Below are 15,101 nucleotides of genomic sequence, written 5' to 3' on the forward strand. Positions count from 1 at the left end.
TTAGTGGTTCAAACCCACCCAGCCACTCTGTGGGAGAAAGACCTGGTGATCTGCTTCTAGAAAGATTACAACCCAGAAAACCCTATGGGGCAGTTCTGCTTTGTCACAGGGGGTAGCTATGAGTGGGAATTGGCTCCACGGCATGCTACAACAACAGGGGAGAATACCAAAACTGAGGAGTTTCATTTTAAAAATTATTTGAAGAGTAGACACGGGTATCTGGAAAACTGGGGAGATGTTTAGGGTGGAGAGAGAGAACTGTCTGCACTGATCGGGTTTCTTCCCTCTTCATTGCACACCAGCCATGTTTTACATCTATATTCCAAGTTTCAGTTATTTCTGTTTGTTTTGGGGAATATCCCAAAGTCCTGGAAAATCCTATATCTGTTTCACAAAGAATCCAGGGTGGAGACTGGGAGGCAGGCAGGGGGCTGTTTTATCCATTTGGGCTCACTACGGGCATAGTGCCCAGGGCCAAGGAAAATATTTGAGACTTAAAAAAGGTTTTGTTGGCTCCAAACTATGAAAAGAACCCTGCAAAATTAAAATTACAAAATTCTAATTAAAACGAAACCATCTGTGGGCTATCCCTCCACTGCCCAATATATGAATGAGGCTTTGTGGGGGGAGCTTCAGGGGTAGCCTTTCTGGTACCTCAACAACAAATGTTCCTGACTGTCCATGGGGTAGCATACCTATAGGAAAGAGAGCCTGGCCCCTCAAGTTTCTCCTCCCTCTCAACCTCAGCTACAACCAGGAAGTCCTTGGAGGGTAAACAAATACCTTGCATCTGTCTGGTACTTTGGGTCTTTTTTTTTTTTTTTCACATACCCAGTGCTATTTAATCACCTCCCATGCCTGGGTTGTTGTTGTTGTTGTTGGGTGCCTTGGGTCAATTCTTGGCTGTAATCTTTACGGAAGCAGATCTCTAGGTCTTTCTCCTGTGGAGCTGCTGGGTTGACTTGAACCGCCAACCTTTTGGTTAGCAGACAAATGCTTAACTGTTGCACCACCAGGGCTCCTTCTATCCCTGGGAGGCTGGTATTACTATTCCCATTTCAGAGATGAGGAGGTAGCTAAGAGGGAGGCATTGACTTGTCCAGGTAACACAGTAAAGGCTGCAGCTGGACCTCTGGTCTCTCAAATCCTAGTTTAGGGCTCAGAGCACCTCTTTTTGCTCCTGTCACACCCATGCAGTTCCCTGTGGGAGATGGAAGGAGCAAGGCCTCGAACCTAATAGGTGCTAAATAAGTGATTTTTGATGAATGAATGAGGGCACTCCATTCTCAGCCTAAAAGGATTCCTTATACAAACAAAAACCACGGGCTCTAAGTAGCCCCTCTAGCGCCGGTGGTGACCTCTAGGGGAAGAGGTTTGGGAGTGGGTCTGCCATGATGCACTGGCCCTGTCTTCCTTCCTGTGCCCTCCTTGGGTCTCCATGCCCTTCTTCCTCCCTCTATCTGTTGGTCCCTGTCCCTTTGCTGTGGGTAAACAAGCCCTGGAAATGCAATCCTGGCCTTTGGGAGTAATGAGTTGACAGAGGAGAGAGAGATAAACAGGGCGAGTCAGAAGTCAGGCCTATGACAGGACTTTAGGCCGAAACAAACAGTGCTGAAGAGAGCGTCCACGTCACTTTGGAACAAGAGCAGGTGCTTGTTTCTATGCAACGAAGCTTGTTTAAACAGAGGCTTGGGGGGCGGGGGGAGGTGGCCGGTGTTGGCTTGGCTGGCATGCCAGGCCTGACTAACGAGAGGGTTCCAGGCCGGTTGTCCCATCTCCAGTTCAAGACCCCAGCTTCAGCTCTCTCCTCCCAGCCCCCTTGTTGGTAAGGGACAGGGCTATACCACCTCCACCCTGTCTGTGGGGCTTTTACTAAGTCTCCAGTCTCACCCCTCATGGAGAATCTACCCTGGGAAGAAGGTGCTGTGGGGAGCGCAGCAGGCCTTGGAGCACTCATTCATTTAGCAAACATGCATTGAAACTTGATTTGTGCTGGGCACTGTGCTGGCCAGCTACAGGAGGTAACCCCCAGCGGCTGTGATAGAATACCCTGAACCCAATAGACACACCGGCTGCCCATCAATCCCCTTCCTTTACCAAGGTAAAGCCCCCTGCCCTACTGCCCTGTCCCCCACATAGTATCCCCTCTTTGATGGTTTTCTTTGAAGGCTGCTCTTGTGTTTTATTCTAATCTGATTTCACCTGTATGAAAATGTTCCCAGTGTGTGTGGGGGGCGTCTCCAGGGAACATACAAATACCCTTTGGGTACTCAGATGGGGAGGGGCAATAAGGGCTGGGAGAGGTGGGTGACAGCTTTGAAGAGATGGAAGTCCTGGGGAGGTCTTAGATTCTGGACTGGCATTCTGGCTGAGGAGAGCTGGACTTAGGGCCAGGAGGGCTGAGCCAGGCGGGGTACGAGCGGGCTGAGCTGCTGGCGGCTACACTGAAAGGCATCCTGGGCCTCTGGATCGCGCACTCCTATTGTCCACGGGTGGTGGGGGTGACAGGTCAGCAAGGGTCACAGGAGGGTTGCCTAGCGTCTGGGAACTCCCACTGCAGTTGCCGTGGCAACCGGGGCCAAATCCCACCCTGTTCACATCCTGTGAGGAGATGCAAAAGGGTTGGGGGGCTCTGCACATTAATGGGCTTTTAACTTACCCCCCTCCTAAGAAAAGAGGGGGTTGGTCAGGGAGTTGGGGGAAGGGAAGAAGAATGGAAGAGATTTTTCTTTCCTTTTCCTCCCCATCTGGCTCCCCTCTGACAACCTACTTATGGGGATGAGGTGGGAGGGGAAAGTTTCAGAGGTGAATTAGCACCCCCACCTACACACTTACAGAATCAACAGTTGTTTTTTCAGGCCTGAGGCACACTTCTCTTTAGGACTCCCACCTTCAAGCTCCAGATTCTACCCTTTTATCTCTGGTCCCTATGCCTTCTAGACTTCCCCTTTCCTTCTGGAGAATGATCTCTTCTCCAGGAGGTGCTGCTTCCCTCTCCATGAAAATAGCAGGAGGAGGGCAGGCAGGAGGGGACCTGGGGTGGGGCTGTGAGACTATAAGGGAAAAAAATAAGGGAAGGGGGCCTTAACTCCCCTTTCCTGTACCCTTCCTGGGTTACTAAGCCAAAGGTCATCCTGTTTAGTGTGTCTGCCCCCTAGTCCAACAACAAGGGAAGTTTTCTTAGGAGGGAGCTGCACTGTGAGAGGAAGGGAGGGATAGAAGTGGACCACGGCCTGAGGGGGAGGGATCTCCAGACCCTGCTTTCTCAGGATTTGGAAGGAGCCAGGCCCCTCTACCACTCCTTCCTTCCCTCCTGATATGCAATTCAGAGCCCCGCCCCCCCTCGCTTCTCTCCCTCACCCAGTTTTATGCCTGAGTTTGTCCTTTATTGTTAGGACAGTGGGGAAAGGGGAGAATTTGGGGAAGGTTGTGTATGTTTCCGCTTCTGAGGGTGGAGGATTTAGGGTGAAGGCCCGCTTCTGGGGGCCACATACCAGGGCCACTTCATCAGTGTTCGACTTAGCCTTGAACCCTTGAAAAATGTGCAGGGTGGATCTTGAGGGATGTGCACAATGGGTGAGCTAGTTTTTTTCCTAGGGGGCTTCTTTATTCTGAGGAGCCCCAACGGAAGTCCTTTGAAGGGAATCGCATGTCCCCAAACACCCCCACTCTAAACCTGGTACTATAGCCCCATCCGGGTCGCTAGGGAGGGTAGGAAGCTTATAGCGGCTCTGTACCCAGACCTCGGAGTAGACCCGTTTCGGCAGAACTCCATACCGAGCGTGTGGACATTCGTGTGGGAGCCCCGGAGGGCGACTCGCGACCCACGGCGAACAGCAGCGCTTTTAGCAGCGCTTAGCACCACCCGGCTCTATTTCAGCTCCTTCTCCTACGCCAGCCGCCAGCCGTTGCAGGCTCGCATCCTCCAAGCATGCACCCAGGACCCCCCAGCCCCCCGCGGTACTGATATTGCCGTGTGCCCCTTAGGATCCCCCACCCCTCGCAGTGCTGATATTACCCTGGAGAGCTAGACGCCAGGACAGTCTGCACCCGCGGCTGCACCGTCGCTGGAAGCGGGCCGAGACCTAGCTGCTTCGGCCCTTCAGGCCACAGTTTGCGAGCGGCTGTCCCAGAGGGCACGGGCCAGGGAAGAAGGAACGTGTTTCCCTTTTCTGTATTGTTGGATTCATTTGTTAATTCTTTTCTCCCGAGCCTTCCTTGCAGAGAGCAGGCATTTCCAAGACACTTTGGCAGGGAAGGAGTCGTGAAACCGGGGCACTGCACCCAGGGTAGGAGTCTTCTGCTCACATGGGCCTGTCTGTGCTTTCCTGGTTTTCATTTTAATGGTTCTAATTTGAGAATGCGCCATGTCATTTTTACGAGGTTGGTGTAAAAAAAATTTACAGCCTTTTCCAAAAAGCTTGCTTTTTTTTTTTTCAAGGAAAAAAGGTGTAGAATCACTTCAGGGGTTTTATGGTCTCTTCTTCCCCGCCTTCCTGTAATTTTATTTTTATGTCTCTATGCTGGAGGACAAAGCCCTGCCTGGTTGAGAACCTGGATCTCCCCCAGGTCAGTTCCTTCAGTGGTTAGGGTCACTGAACCTCTGACACCTTCTCCCTGTGCCCTCTCCCTCCATTTGCAAGGGTAGATGAAGAGGTATTTCCTGTTTAATTCAAATCAACAAGTACTTATTAGGCACCCACTGTTTATTAGCAGTAAATTAGGTATCCACACTCTGAGATTATATCCCAGAAATAATTGCTTTCATGTCAACCCTGACTCACGGCAACCCCATGTGTGTCAAAGTAGAACTCAGCTCCATAGGGCTTTCAGTGGCTTTTTTGTAAGTAGATCACTAGGCCTTTCTTTCAAGGTGCCTCTGGGTAGGACTCAAGCCTCCAACGTAGAGGTGAGCAGCCCATCATGAAAGCTATTTGCACCACCCAGGTACTCTGGGGTTGTATCACTTCCTGCTTAAAATCTTCCAGTGCTTTTTCCTGAAGTGTAGAATGAGATAGAAAACCATTGCCCCTGTGTGATGTGGCATCCTCTCTTACCTCTGGGACATCATCTCATGCTATCCTATTCGGCTACACTGGCCCGACTAAAAGGTTCCTAATACAACAAGCTTCTTCCCCACTCAGGGCCATTGCACCAGCTGTTTCCTTCACCTTGAATAGTCTCCCCCAGGAAAAGTTGGCTCCTTCTCATCTTAAATGTCTCCTCAGAGAGGCCTTCCCTGACCACACAATTTAAGTAGCCAGCCAGCCATCCTCTATATGACACCACTGTCTCATAGTTTGTGTGTCTCTTTGTTTAGTGTTTAGTGTCTGTCTCACCCCATTGAAATGTGAGCCCCATTAAAGCAAATACACTGTGTCCCCAGGAACTCGGTCATGTGGGTGCCTTGTCCAAAACCAAAACACCAAACCCGTTGCTGTCGAGTTGATTCTGACTCACAGTGACCCTATATGGGTCGGGTGCCTTGTAGGGCATAATAAATGAATCATTGCTAAATGAATCATTGATAAACGAATAGAAAGTCATTATGACACTGGGGGTGAAAGAGATGGGGGTGAAGTGGGCCAGCACGCTCAAACACCCTCCTAGTACCCCCTTCCCTTAAATCTAGCCAGTCCCCAGTTAGAATTAATTATTGAGATGATTTAGGTAAGATCAAATCTCAATTTTGCCAACATTAGCCAGATGCAGACAAAATGAGTTTGGATTTTGTTTATTTTGGCTTCTCGTCACCACATCCCAAATGAGACCAGGATTTTTTAGTGAGTCTCCCATTCCTGCCTGCCCAACCTTTGGCTCCTTTCCCTCTGCAGAGCGTAGTTTCAGGCCAGGTGGATTCAGATTCTGCTTTTTCCACTGTGTGACTTTGGGCAAGTTGCTAGTCCTCTCTGAACCTCCATTTCCTCATCTATAAAGTGAACTAGATTGATGCTTCTCCAACTTTTATGCTTGAGTCCTACAGTAAGAAATGCATTTTACTTGGAGTCCCAGAGCATGTGTGCATGTGTGTACCCACGCACACAGACACACACACCTACACACATGGAGTCCCTGGATGGTGCAGATTGTTAAAGTACTTGGCTGCTAACTGAAAGGTTAGAGGTTTGAGTCCACCTAGAGGCACCTCAGAAGAAAACCCTGATGATTTATTTCCCGAAAAACCAGCCATTGAAACCCTGCGGTGCACAGTTCTACTCTGACACGCATGGGGTCGCCATGAGTTGAAACCAGCTGGATGGCAGATAGTTTATATACACGTATAAATTTATGTGTATACATATTGTGTGTGTGTGTGTATATATATATATATATCCTTTTTTTTCTTATTTTTTGACCCTCTAAATTGCTGTCAGGGCCCACCATTGGGTCATGACTATTTGAAAAATACCTGACTAGATAATCTCTAATGCATCTAGCTCACTAAGCCTGTGGTTCATGATTCTTCTCCATTCTCAAAGCTCACCCCCTTAAGCTTGTCTCCCTGAACACCATGACCCCCCCCCAAATTCACACAGAGTAAAGCTGGAACCCCAAGACAGACCTGGAACCCTCCAGCCTAGAGAAAGGAATGGTCAATGACCCTGCCCCTCATTTCCTTAGAGAGAATGCACCTCCCCTAAATTCTTAGAGGCAGAAATCAAGGTGTGGTCCCATCTTGGAGGTGAGGGCCCTTGCTTGTTTTTCTTAGCAGCTCCTGTTATCCTCAAAGCTCCAGAGTTCCCTTCCATCCCACCCACCCTCCCGCGTTGCCATCGATTATAAGGCATTTGTTCCTAATTGTGGAGATTCTGCTAATGACTTCTGAATAGACTGGGGGGAGGGGAGTTCAGCTTCATTAGTGGAACTGAGCTCTTAGGCTTGAGGTGATGTAGACAAAAAGAAGTGTTGATTAGCAAGCCAATCTGAGTGGCATCAGGCCAATGACCAGGAGTCTCCTGGGCAGGTAAAAGGTTAATTATAATAACAATAGAAATGTTCACCCAGGGCCCCCTAGGTGCCAGGCACTGTGCTAAGTACTTTATGTCCATTGTCCCATATACTCCTCACAACTATTCCTGTTTTGCAGAGGAGGAAACTGAGACTCAAAGAAGTGAAGTGACTTACCTAAGGTCTTAGTCTATGGTGGAGCCAGGATTTGGATACAGATCTTTCTGCCCAGGACCCATGAACCGAAGGGACCAGTACGGCCTCCCGTAGAGGAAAAATAGACCCTGTCCCCCAGACCACAGAGATGGGGCATTTGTTCTCAGTACAAGGGGTGAAAAACCAGTTGCTGAGTCAATTCTGACTCATAACAACCCATGCGTTGCAGGGTAGAACTCCACTCCATAGGGAAGCAGATCACCAGGGCTTTCTTCGGTAGCAGCTCTGGGTGGTTTCAAGCTGCCAAACTTTTGGTTGGTTGTCACGTACTTAACCATTTGTGACACCCAGGGGCTCCTCTAAAGGGTGAAGGGAGGAAGAAAGTGAGATTTAAGAAGCCAAATGGCTCCTAATTTTCTACTCTGTCCTAAGCACCCTCTCCGTCCTCCACACCAGGTTTTCCATGATGGCTTCTCCCTGGTGTGGGCTGTGTTTAGGTGTCTCTGGCCACCAGGGAAGGGAAACTGAGCCCACCTTTCTCCTGGGGATTCCTTTTTTGATCTTCTCCATCCTCAACCACCTTCACCTGAGAGCTGAAAGCAGAGGTGCACACAAGATTAGGGGGAGACAGGAACAGGCACGAGGCCATCAGGCCCCTTAGTGGGGTGAGGAAGGCCTGGGCAGCCAGAGGTGTCTGGACTCCACCACTTCCTAGCTGTGGGAGCCTGGGCCTCAGTTTCCTTGTCTGTAAAATGGCAACGATGATGCCTATTCTGCTTAGCTCAGCGTCGTGAAGCTCTAGTTAAATGTTTGTAGCAGTACTCTGAGAACTTCAAGGCCCTATACAAATGTTAGCTCTTCGACTCCATGCCAGCCTGTGCCTGTCCCCCACATCCAGCCTAGACAAAAATGGACTTCACCATCAGGTGTTACAGGACTGCCGGGGGCTGGGGGCTAGGGCAGGTGTCACATCACAGATACATTTGACAGTGTATGTGCTTTCAAGGAGGGTACAGTCTGGTTGATATCATCAGAGGAGGATCTGTCGGGGCTCAAAACAAAAAACAAAACATTGCCGTTGAGTTGATTTCGACTGGTGATGACTCCATGTGTGTCAGAGTAAAACTGCTCCATAGGGTTTTCAATGGCTCTTCAGTCTTACTGCCAGGTCTTTCTTCTACGGCACTGCTGGGTGGATTCAAACCACCAACCTTTTGGTTAGTAGCCAAGAGCAAACCATTTGCACCACCTAGGGAACTCAGTCAGGGCCAGGGGCTGTCATTTCCCACCCTCTCTTGGAGGTGGGTGGCCCAGTGATTTATCAGGCCCCAGGGCCAACAGGGAGTGAAGATACTCAGGGTGATGGATGTGACTTGGGTCAGGCTTTGGAAAGTTTCAGACCTATCTGATCCTTTCAGTGACCACTCTCGGAGGGGATCATCCTGGGCCTGAGGGAGCCTGAGGCTCCCAGAGTATTGCCCCTGACTGGGGCTCTGGGTGTGTAGACAGTGAGGAGGTAAGGACGGTGGTGAGGAATTGAGGCTGGAGCAGCATTTATAGCACTCATTACTCGGTGACATGTCCATGCCATCTGGTGAGGGGATGTTGGAGCCCAAGCCCAGGGTCTGACCAATACTCTTATCTCTGGGCACCTATAGGGTGATCTTCAGGGGGTACCGGGTCCCAAACTGGGCCATAAGCAAATTACATGAAATGACTGCGGGGTATCCACCATCAGCTCCCTGTCTCCTCCGTGCACAGGGCCTGTATGTGGTGGGTGGCCCTGAGTGAGTAGAGGAAAGAATCACTGAGTGAAGCACCTGGAGGGTTTCAGACCCTAATGACCTGGGGGCCTGTACAGGCTCCTGCAGCCTCTCCTTCTACTACTCCCAGCAGAGCTCAGTTTCCTGCCTCTGGGAATTTCCTTTTCCTTTCCCAAGTGAGTTCGTGACTTACTGGGCCATTTCACACCTCTGATGTGCTGGTCCCTGTGCTTGGACACCCTTCAGCCTCCTTGTCATCTGGTGAACTCACCCGTTGGGACGCCAGTCAGAGCTGCCACCTCCCCTGGGGGGACTTCCCAGACTTCCCCAGGCAGAGGAGACTCTTCTCTGGCCTCTGGGGGTATCGGGTACCCACTTTCTGTTTCAGGCTGACCACCTCCTTGTCAGTCTCTGTATGAATCCATCATCACAGCACCCAAGCCGTGAGCCCCTGGGGGCAGAGGTCAGGCTCTGTTTCTCTGTGTATCCCCAGCACCTGGCATGGTCCCTAGCACACAGCAAGCTCTCAATAAATGTGAGTGAAGTGAATGAGTGAGTAAATGAATGAACAAAGGAACACATGGCAGAAGGAGTAGTGGGAAGTCAGAGGAAGGGACAGCCTCCACTAGGCCTAGGGCCTTACCTGGCTCCAGCTCTTCTGACCTGAAGGGGCAGAAAGCCTGGGGGCAGAGGGGAGGGTAGGCCCAGTGTGAGAGAAGGGGCAGGAGGGGGAGTGAAGGGCATGACACAGGGAAGGCCCGTAGGAGTGAGACTGCAAGCTGTCACCACTTTTTCCCCGTATCTTGTAATTTCATGCTCCAAGGGACCACAAAGTGAGAAAGTCCATGGGGAGTGAATTCAACTCCCCTGGCCACTTTCCCCCCACCCCCAGAGACTAAGGGGGCTCTCCCCACAACTTCCCCTGGAAATTCCTCCCCTGCTGTTCCTCTCTGCCCCCAGAGATCTGGGGTGATTTGTCTCCCCACCCTGACCGGTGTCCTCCCTGCATTGCCTGGGCTGGCTGACTCCTCTGGGCCCTCTTCTTTCCCCCACCTTGGCTCCTGGCCTCTGACCCCTGTTCCCCCCACCTTACCTCCACCTTTGGAGGATAAAGAGTATTTGTCCAGCTCATGTCACTAGACCTGGAGGGGGCCTTACTGAGGCAGACGGAGGCAGCAACCTGTTCCTGATGACCACCTGGCCACCTCTTCCTTTCCTCACTCCTCCCTTGGCCCTTTTTCCACTGCCTCCTGGGGCCTTTTGACTCAGAAAGGTCAGATTTCTACTTTCTGAAGTGAATCTTAGAGATAAGAAACAACCCCCCTCCCTCTGGAAGCCAAGGGCACTTCTCCAGCTGTGTGGTCCAGGGGGAAAAGAGGGTGCGTCGGGGAGGCTAGGGCCTGGGAGGCTGGTGAGGAGCATGCTAACCTGGACTCCAGGTTGCTTGGGGACAGGTGCCCATAGATACATCGATGTATATTTAGATACCATCCTACGGTAAGCTAGATTTAAGCCTTGGGGGAGGCTCAGCTGTTCAATCCAGTGATAAAAGGGCTGTGAAGGTGGATGAGTACCTTGGTACACATGCTTGATACACAGTAGATACACAGTGTGGAGTGTATACATGTGCACCCACATTCTACCATAGAAGGTTGTGCCTTGAAGGTGCTTAGGGTGGTGAGTAGAAATCTATGGAAGAAAAAGCAAGTGCATGTGGGGCCAGATGTGGTGAGAGAGAGCCCCAGGTGGGTGCATTTCATTTAATAAGTGCGTCTGGCCCCAGGCACAAGGCTGTGTTGGGGAGAGGCTGGAGGAGATGAAGTAGAGAACTGTTGAGAGATTACTGACAAGGGAAGGGAGTGAAAGCTTCCTGAATGCCAGCTAGGTGTCAAGCATTGGTCCTGTAATACCCCTAGTCACTAGGAGATGGGTAGTGTCCTGGTTTTGCAGATAAGGAGCCAGAAGCACAGAGAGATAGAATAACTTGCCCGAGATTACACAGCTGGTAGGTGGCATAGTTAGGATCCGAACCCAGGTCTGCTGATACCACAGCTCCATGTCAAATGCCTGGACACAGCTGCTCATGCTCTCAGGGGGGTCTTGGAGGAACCTGGGCACAGACAGGTGGTTTCAGGACAGGCCCCCACACCTCTGCCTCTGACCTAGAGTCGGGGGATGGAGGGCTCAGCTGACCTTACAGAGAACTTTCTGGGCCTCCCTGTCCCTACCAGACCTCTCACTGCCCATCTGGCCACCTCTCAGGCCCGCTAACTCTTTGACTATCACACTAGCCCACTAACTGACCAGAATGGTTTTCTCCTGCAAACTATATATACTTTCCACCCCTGTGCTCCCTCCAGCCCAGAGTCCAGCCAAGTCACCTTGGCCTCTAAGCCCAGACTACCACAGACTGTGTAACTCTGCTGATAGTTGAGAAACACTCTCCAAGACTTGGCCTAAATTCCCCAGTGCCACAAGGCCCTGTAGACCCACCCAGATTCCCCAAATTCAGAAAGACACGTGGCGCTCAGACTCTGTGCCACTGACCTCTAAACTCTACCTCCATAACCCCAACTGTGGGCTCTGACTCCACAGTGAACGCTACTCCCTTAGCCCCTCAACTAACCACCAGTAATGCAGATGGCCTTGGAGCCAGGCTTCCTGGGCTCGAATCCTGGCTCTGACACTTTCAGCTACGTGATCTTGGACAAGTTACTTACACTCCTTGAGCCTCGGTTTCCTCATCTGCAACATGGGGCTGATAATCCCTACCTCGCAGCCTCGTGGAAGGATTAAATGAGATCTTGTCTGTGCAGTGCCTGACACATAGTAGTTACTCAGCAAATAGTTCCTATTTTAATTAATGCTCTGAGCCCACCCCCGTGCCTTCCCCTGGAGTCCTTTTGTGACCATTGACCCTTTTGCTGCTCTCATTGAGGTCCCAACAAAACTTCACCAGGTCTCAGGGCGAGTCCCTATAGGCTCTGATCCCCAAACCCTAACAACAACAAAAAAAACCCAAACCTGTTGCCATCGAGTCAATTCTGACTCATGGCAGTCCCATAGCACTGCTCCACAGGGGTCTCTTGGCTGTAATCTTTATAGAAGCAGATCACCAGTCCTTTCTTCCGTGGCACCTCTGAGTGGCTTTGAACCACCAGCCTTTAGATTAGTAGTTGTGTGCAAACTATTTGCACCACGCAGGGACCTCTAAACCCTGACAGCTCCTCTTAATGGCTCCTACCTCTGTCCTTACCCCCAAGGCCATATGGACCCTGTTACCTGCTTACTTGCCCCCAAGACCTCCCTTCCACCTTACCCTGACCTCCTCCCCTCACTACCCCCAAACTCCCCCTGAATCGCAGATTCCACACTGACTCATGACCATCCTCCTCCCAGCTCAGTGGCAGCTGCTGGTGCCAGCACTGACTCAGCCCGTATCTTGCAGGCTCTCCAGGTGGCCCGGCAGTTCCTGCTGCAGCAGGCCTCAGGCCTGAGCTCCCCAGGGAACAATGACAGCAAACAGTCGGCCTCTGCTGTGCAGGTAAGGAGGAGGGCACCCCACGGGCTGGGGCTGAGCTGGGGCCATGTTGGGAGGGTAGGCTTGACACAGAGAGGGGGTGGGACCAGTTGGAGAACTGATCTTGACAGCCCCCAATGCCAAAAACATGGGCAGGTTTCCAGAAAGAAATTAAGCCACCGCAGGGATGGGGTGAAGAAACTTCCAGTTTCTCTCTCTGCCTGATCACCCAGGCTTCTTCTAGCTTAACTTCTTCCCGCCTGCCCCTTTGTGTCTGTCTCAGAGTTTGTGTCTGTCGTCAGCCCTGGCTGTCTCTCAGTGCTCACTGTCTCACTGCCTTTCCACTTCCTCGCCTCTTCCCTCTGGGTCTCAGTCACTTCTTGTGTTTCTGTTTCTCTATCCTGTGGGTGGCTCTCTCTGTCCCTCTCTGTTCCTGGGTCTCCAGCTTACCCCCTCCCGGGCTCTCAGTTGCTGCCGTCCCTGCGTCTCTGCTTCCCCTTATCTCTCACCCACGGACTCTCTCTCAGTCTCGCCGCGTTTCCTGTCTCTTCCTGTCTCTCTGTCTCTTTTGTTTTCCTTTGCACAATCTGCCCTTTTTCCCCTCCTCCCTTCCCCCCAGCTCGCTGGCCCATCTGGCTGGTTGGGGGAGGGGAGATCTGCAGGGGGCGGGCGGGGGGAAGCCAGGCCTTCTGTTTACCTTTTGTGTCACAAAGAACTTGGGAGAATTGCAGTCTGAGTCTGGGATGGGTCACAACTGGGGCAGCCCTCTCCCCTCCCCCTGGGCCCAGCAGCCCAGCCTCCTCATCCTTGTCTTTCTCCAGACCCCTCCCCACAGCGGCAGGGGAGGCTCGGAATTGGGGAGAGGATTAAGCGGGGCTTTGAAAGGAAGTTTATCTAAGGGAGGAAGGGTGAGGGTGATCCTGAACTGGAGGCTCTGAAGTTTTTTGGGGGGGGAGTTGGAAGGGGGACTGCTAAGGGCAGGAGGGAAGTGAGGAGGAGGATGGGGAGGGGTGCAGGGTGCTTTGAGAAGGACCCAAGCCTGGGCTTTGTCCTGGGGGGAGATTCCAAGGCTCTGACAACAAACATATCTGGGGTTTATGTGAAAGTGCTTTGAAAAAGTTCAAGGTGCTGGACAGATGTGGGGGGCGTGAGTAGTAAGTAGCACTCCTTTAAAAATCTTGAACCTAATGAAATAACTCTTAAAGGGGAATAGTTGGGCAAAGAGGATGGAGTGGCCTGGGGTGGGGGAGGGGAGGACACAACCTGGAAAGTCAACAACAGGAGGAGGAGAAAGCTCTCCCACCCTAATGAGGGACAGGGTTCTCACGCCTGAGTGGTATCGGGATTGGTCTCTTGGAATTGGGGACCTCATACACACTTCCTGGGTCGGACAAGGCCCTGAGGCTACTGTCCTGAATCCCCCCTACCCTGGCCCAGTTTAGCAACCCTTTCTAAGAACAGAGAGGGATAGAGTGTGGAACAGGAATGTTCCTTCAACTCAGAAAAGGAAGGAGCTTGATGGTAGTTGGAGTGACCAAGGTCAGGCATCAGGAAGGACTTCCAATGAGGTATAAGGGGCAGGAGATGTGAAATGTCTGAGAGAGGAAGACAGGCTATGGGATCTTCCTTAGGAGACCCCCACAACGAGGGAGGTCCCTGGACAGCGTAGAATGAGAGGAAGAGGTTTTGGGGTCAGAAGGACAGATAAAATGCTCCTTTTCTCAGGCTTCTGTTTCCTTGCCTCCTCACTTCTCAATTATTGATTGATTGATTGATTCAACAAATAAACTTATCAAATACTTCCTGAACTAACAGCTAACATTCACAAAGTGCTTACCATGGGGCAGATACTGTGTGCTTTACGTGTATCATCTCATTTTATCTTCACAACCCTATGGGTGGTGGTGGTGTTGTAAGGTGCTGTCTAGTCGGTTCCGACTCATAGTGACCATCTGTATTACAGAACTAAATGTTGCTGGGTCCTGTGCCATCCTCACAATCCTTGCTATATTTGAGCCCATTGTTGCAGCCACTGTGTCAATCTATTTTGCGGAGGGTCTTCCTCTTTTTTTGCTGACCCTCTACTTTACCAAGCATAATGCTGTTCTCCAGGGACTGGTCCCTCCTGATAACATGCCCAAAGTAAGTAAGACAAAATCTCACCATTTTCACTTCTAAAGAACATTCTGGCTGTATTCTATGGGTAAAAAAAAAAGTAGGTGCTATTATTAGCCCCATCTTGCAGATGAGGAAACTGAGGCCCAGAGGGGTTACATAATTTGTCCAAAGTCACACAGCTAACTAGGGGAAGAGGGAAGATTTGAGCCCAAACAAGTAGCCCCAGAACTCATACCTTTAATCCCAGCACTGTGAGGCTGCCTTTGTGTTTAGCACAATAATGAGCACCAATAGTCCCCCAGGTACAGAAGACCCAGCTGGATGGTTCTCTGAGTCCTGGGGAGATGAGAATTCTTGGGGCCATGTCTGAGCTTGCTCAGGAGCCTGGACCCCCATCTGTTGATCTCTTGTCTTTCTCCTCCACCCCTAGATACCTTCCTTGCCTCCCTATCCCCACCCCCAAGTTCAGTCTCCAGGGAGAGAGGGGTCTCTGTCCCAAAGTGGGGCCCAGGGCCTAGAAGTAGCTTTTCTGTGAGCTCAAGGTTGGTGGGGGAGTAGAGGAGAACAAGGGCTGGCTCCTCACCCAAGTGGAAAAG

At 51.2% G+C, this 15,101-nt stretch overlaps 1 protein-coding gene across 7 annotated transcripts in view; it reads left to right on the forward strand.

Moving 5' to 3' along the window:
- Positions 1-15,101, forward strand: part of FOXP4 (forkhead box P4) — an 82,988-nt gene that overhangs the window by 20,494 nt on the left and 47,393 nt on the right. For all 7 annotated transcript variants that reach the window (XM_049891658.1, XM_049891650.1, XM_049891639.1 and 4 more), the window contains exon 3: positions 12,316-12,411. In XM_049891658.1, coding sequence (XP_049747615.1) covers positions 12,316-12,411 — 96 coding nt within the window. The remainder of the gene's footprint in view (positions 1-12,315; positions 12,412-15,101) is intronic.

This window comes from Elephas maximus, chromosome 1, assembly GCF_024166365.1.
Source record: "Elephas maximus indicus isolate mEleMax1 chromosome 1, mEleMax1 primary haplotype, whole genome shotgun sequence".
In the NCBI taxonomy this organism is placed as follows: Eukaryota; Metazoa; Chordata; class Mammalia; order Proboscidea; family Elephantidae; genus Elephas; species Elephas maximus.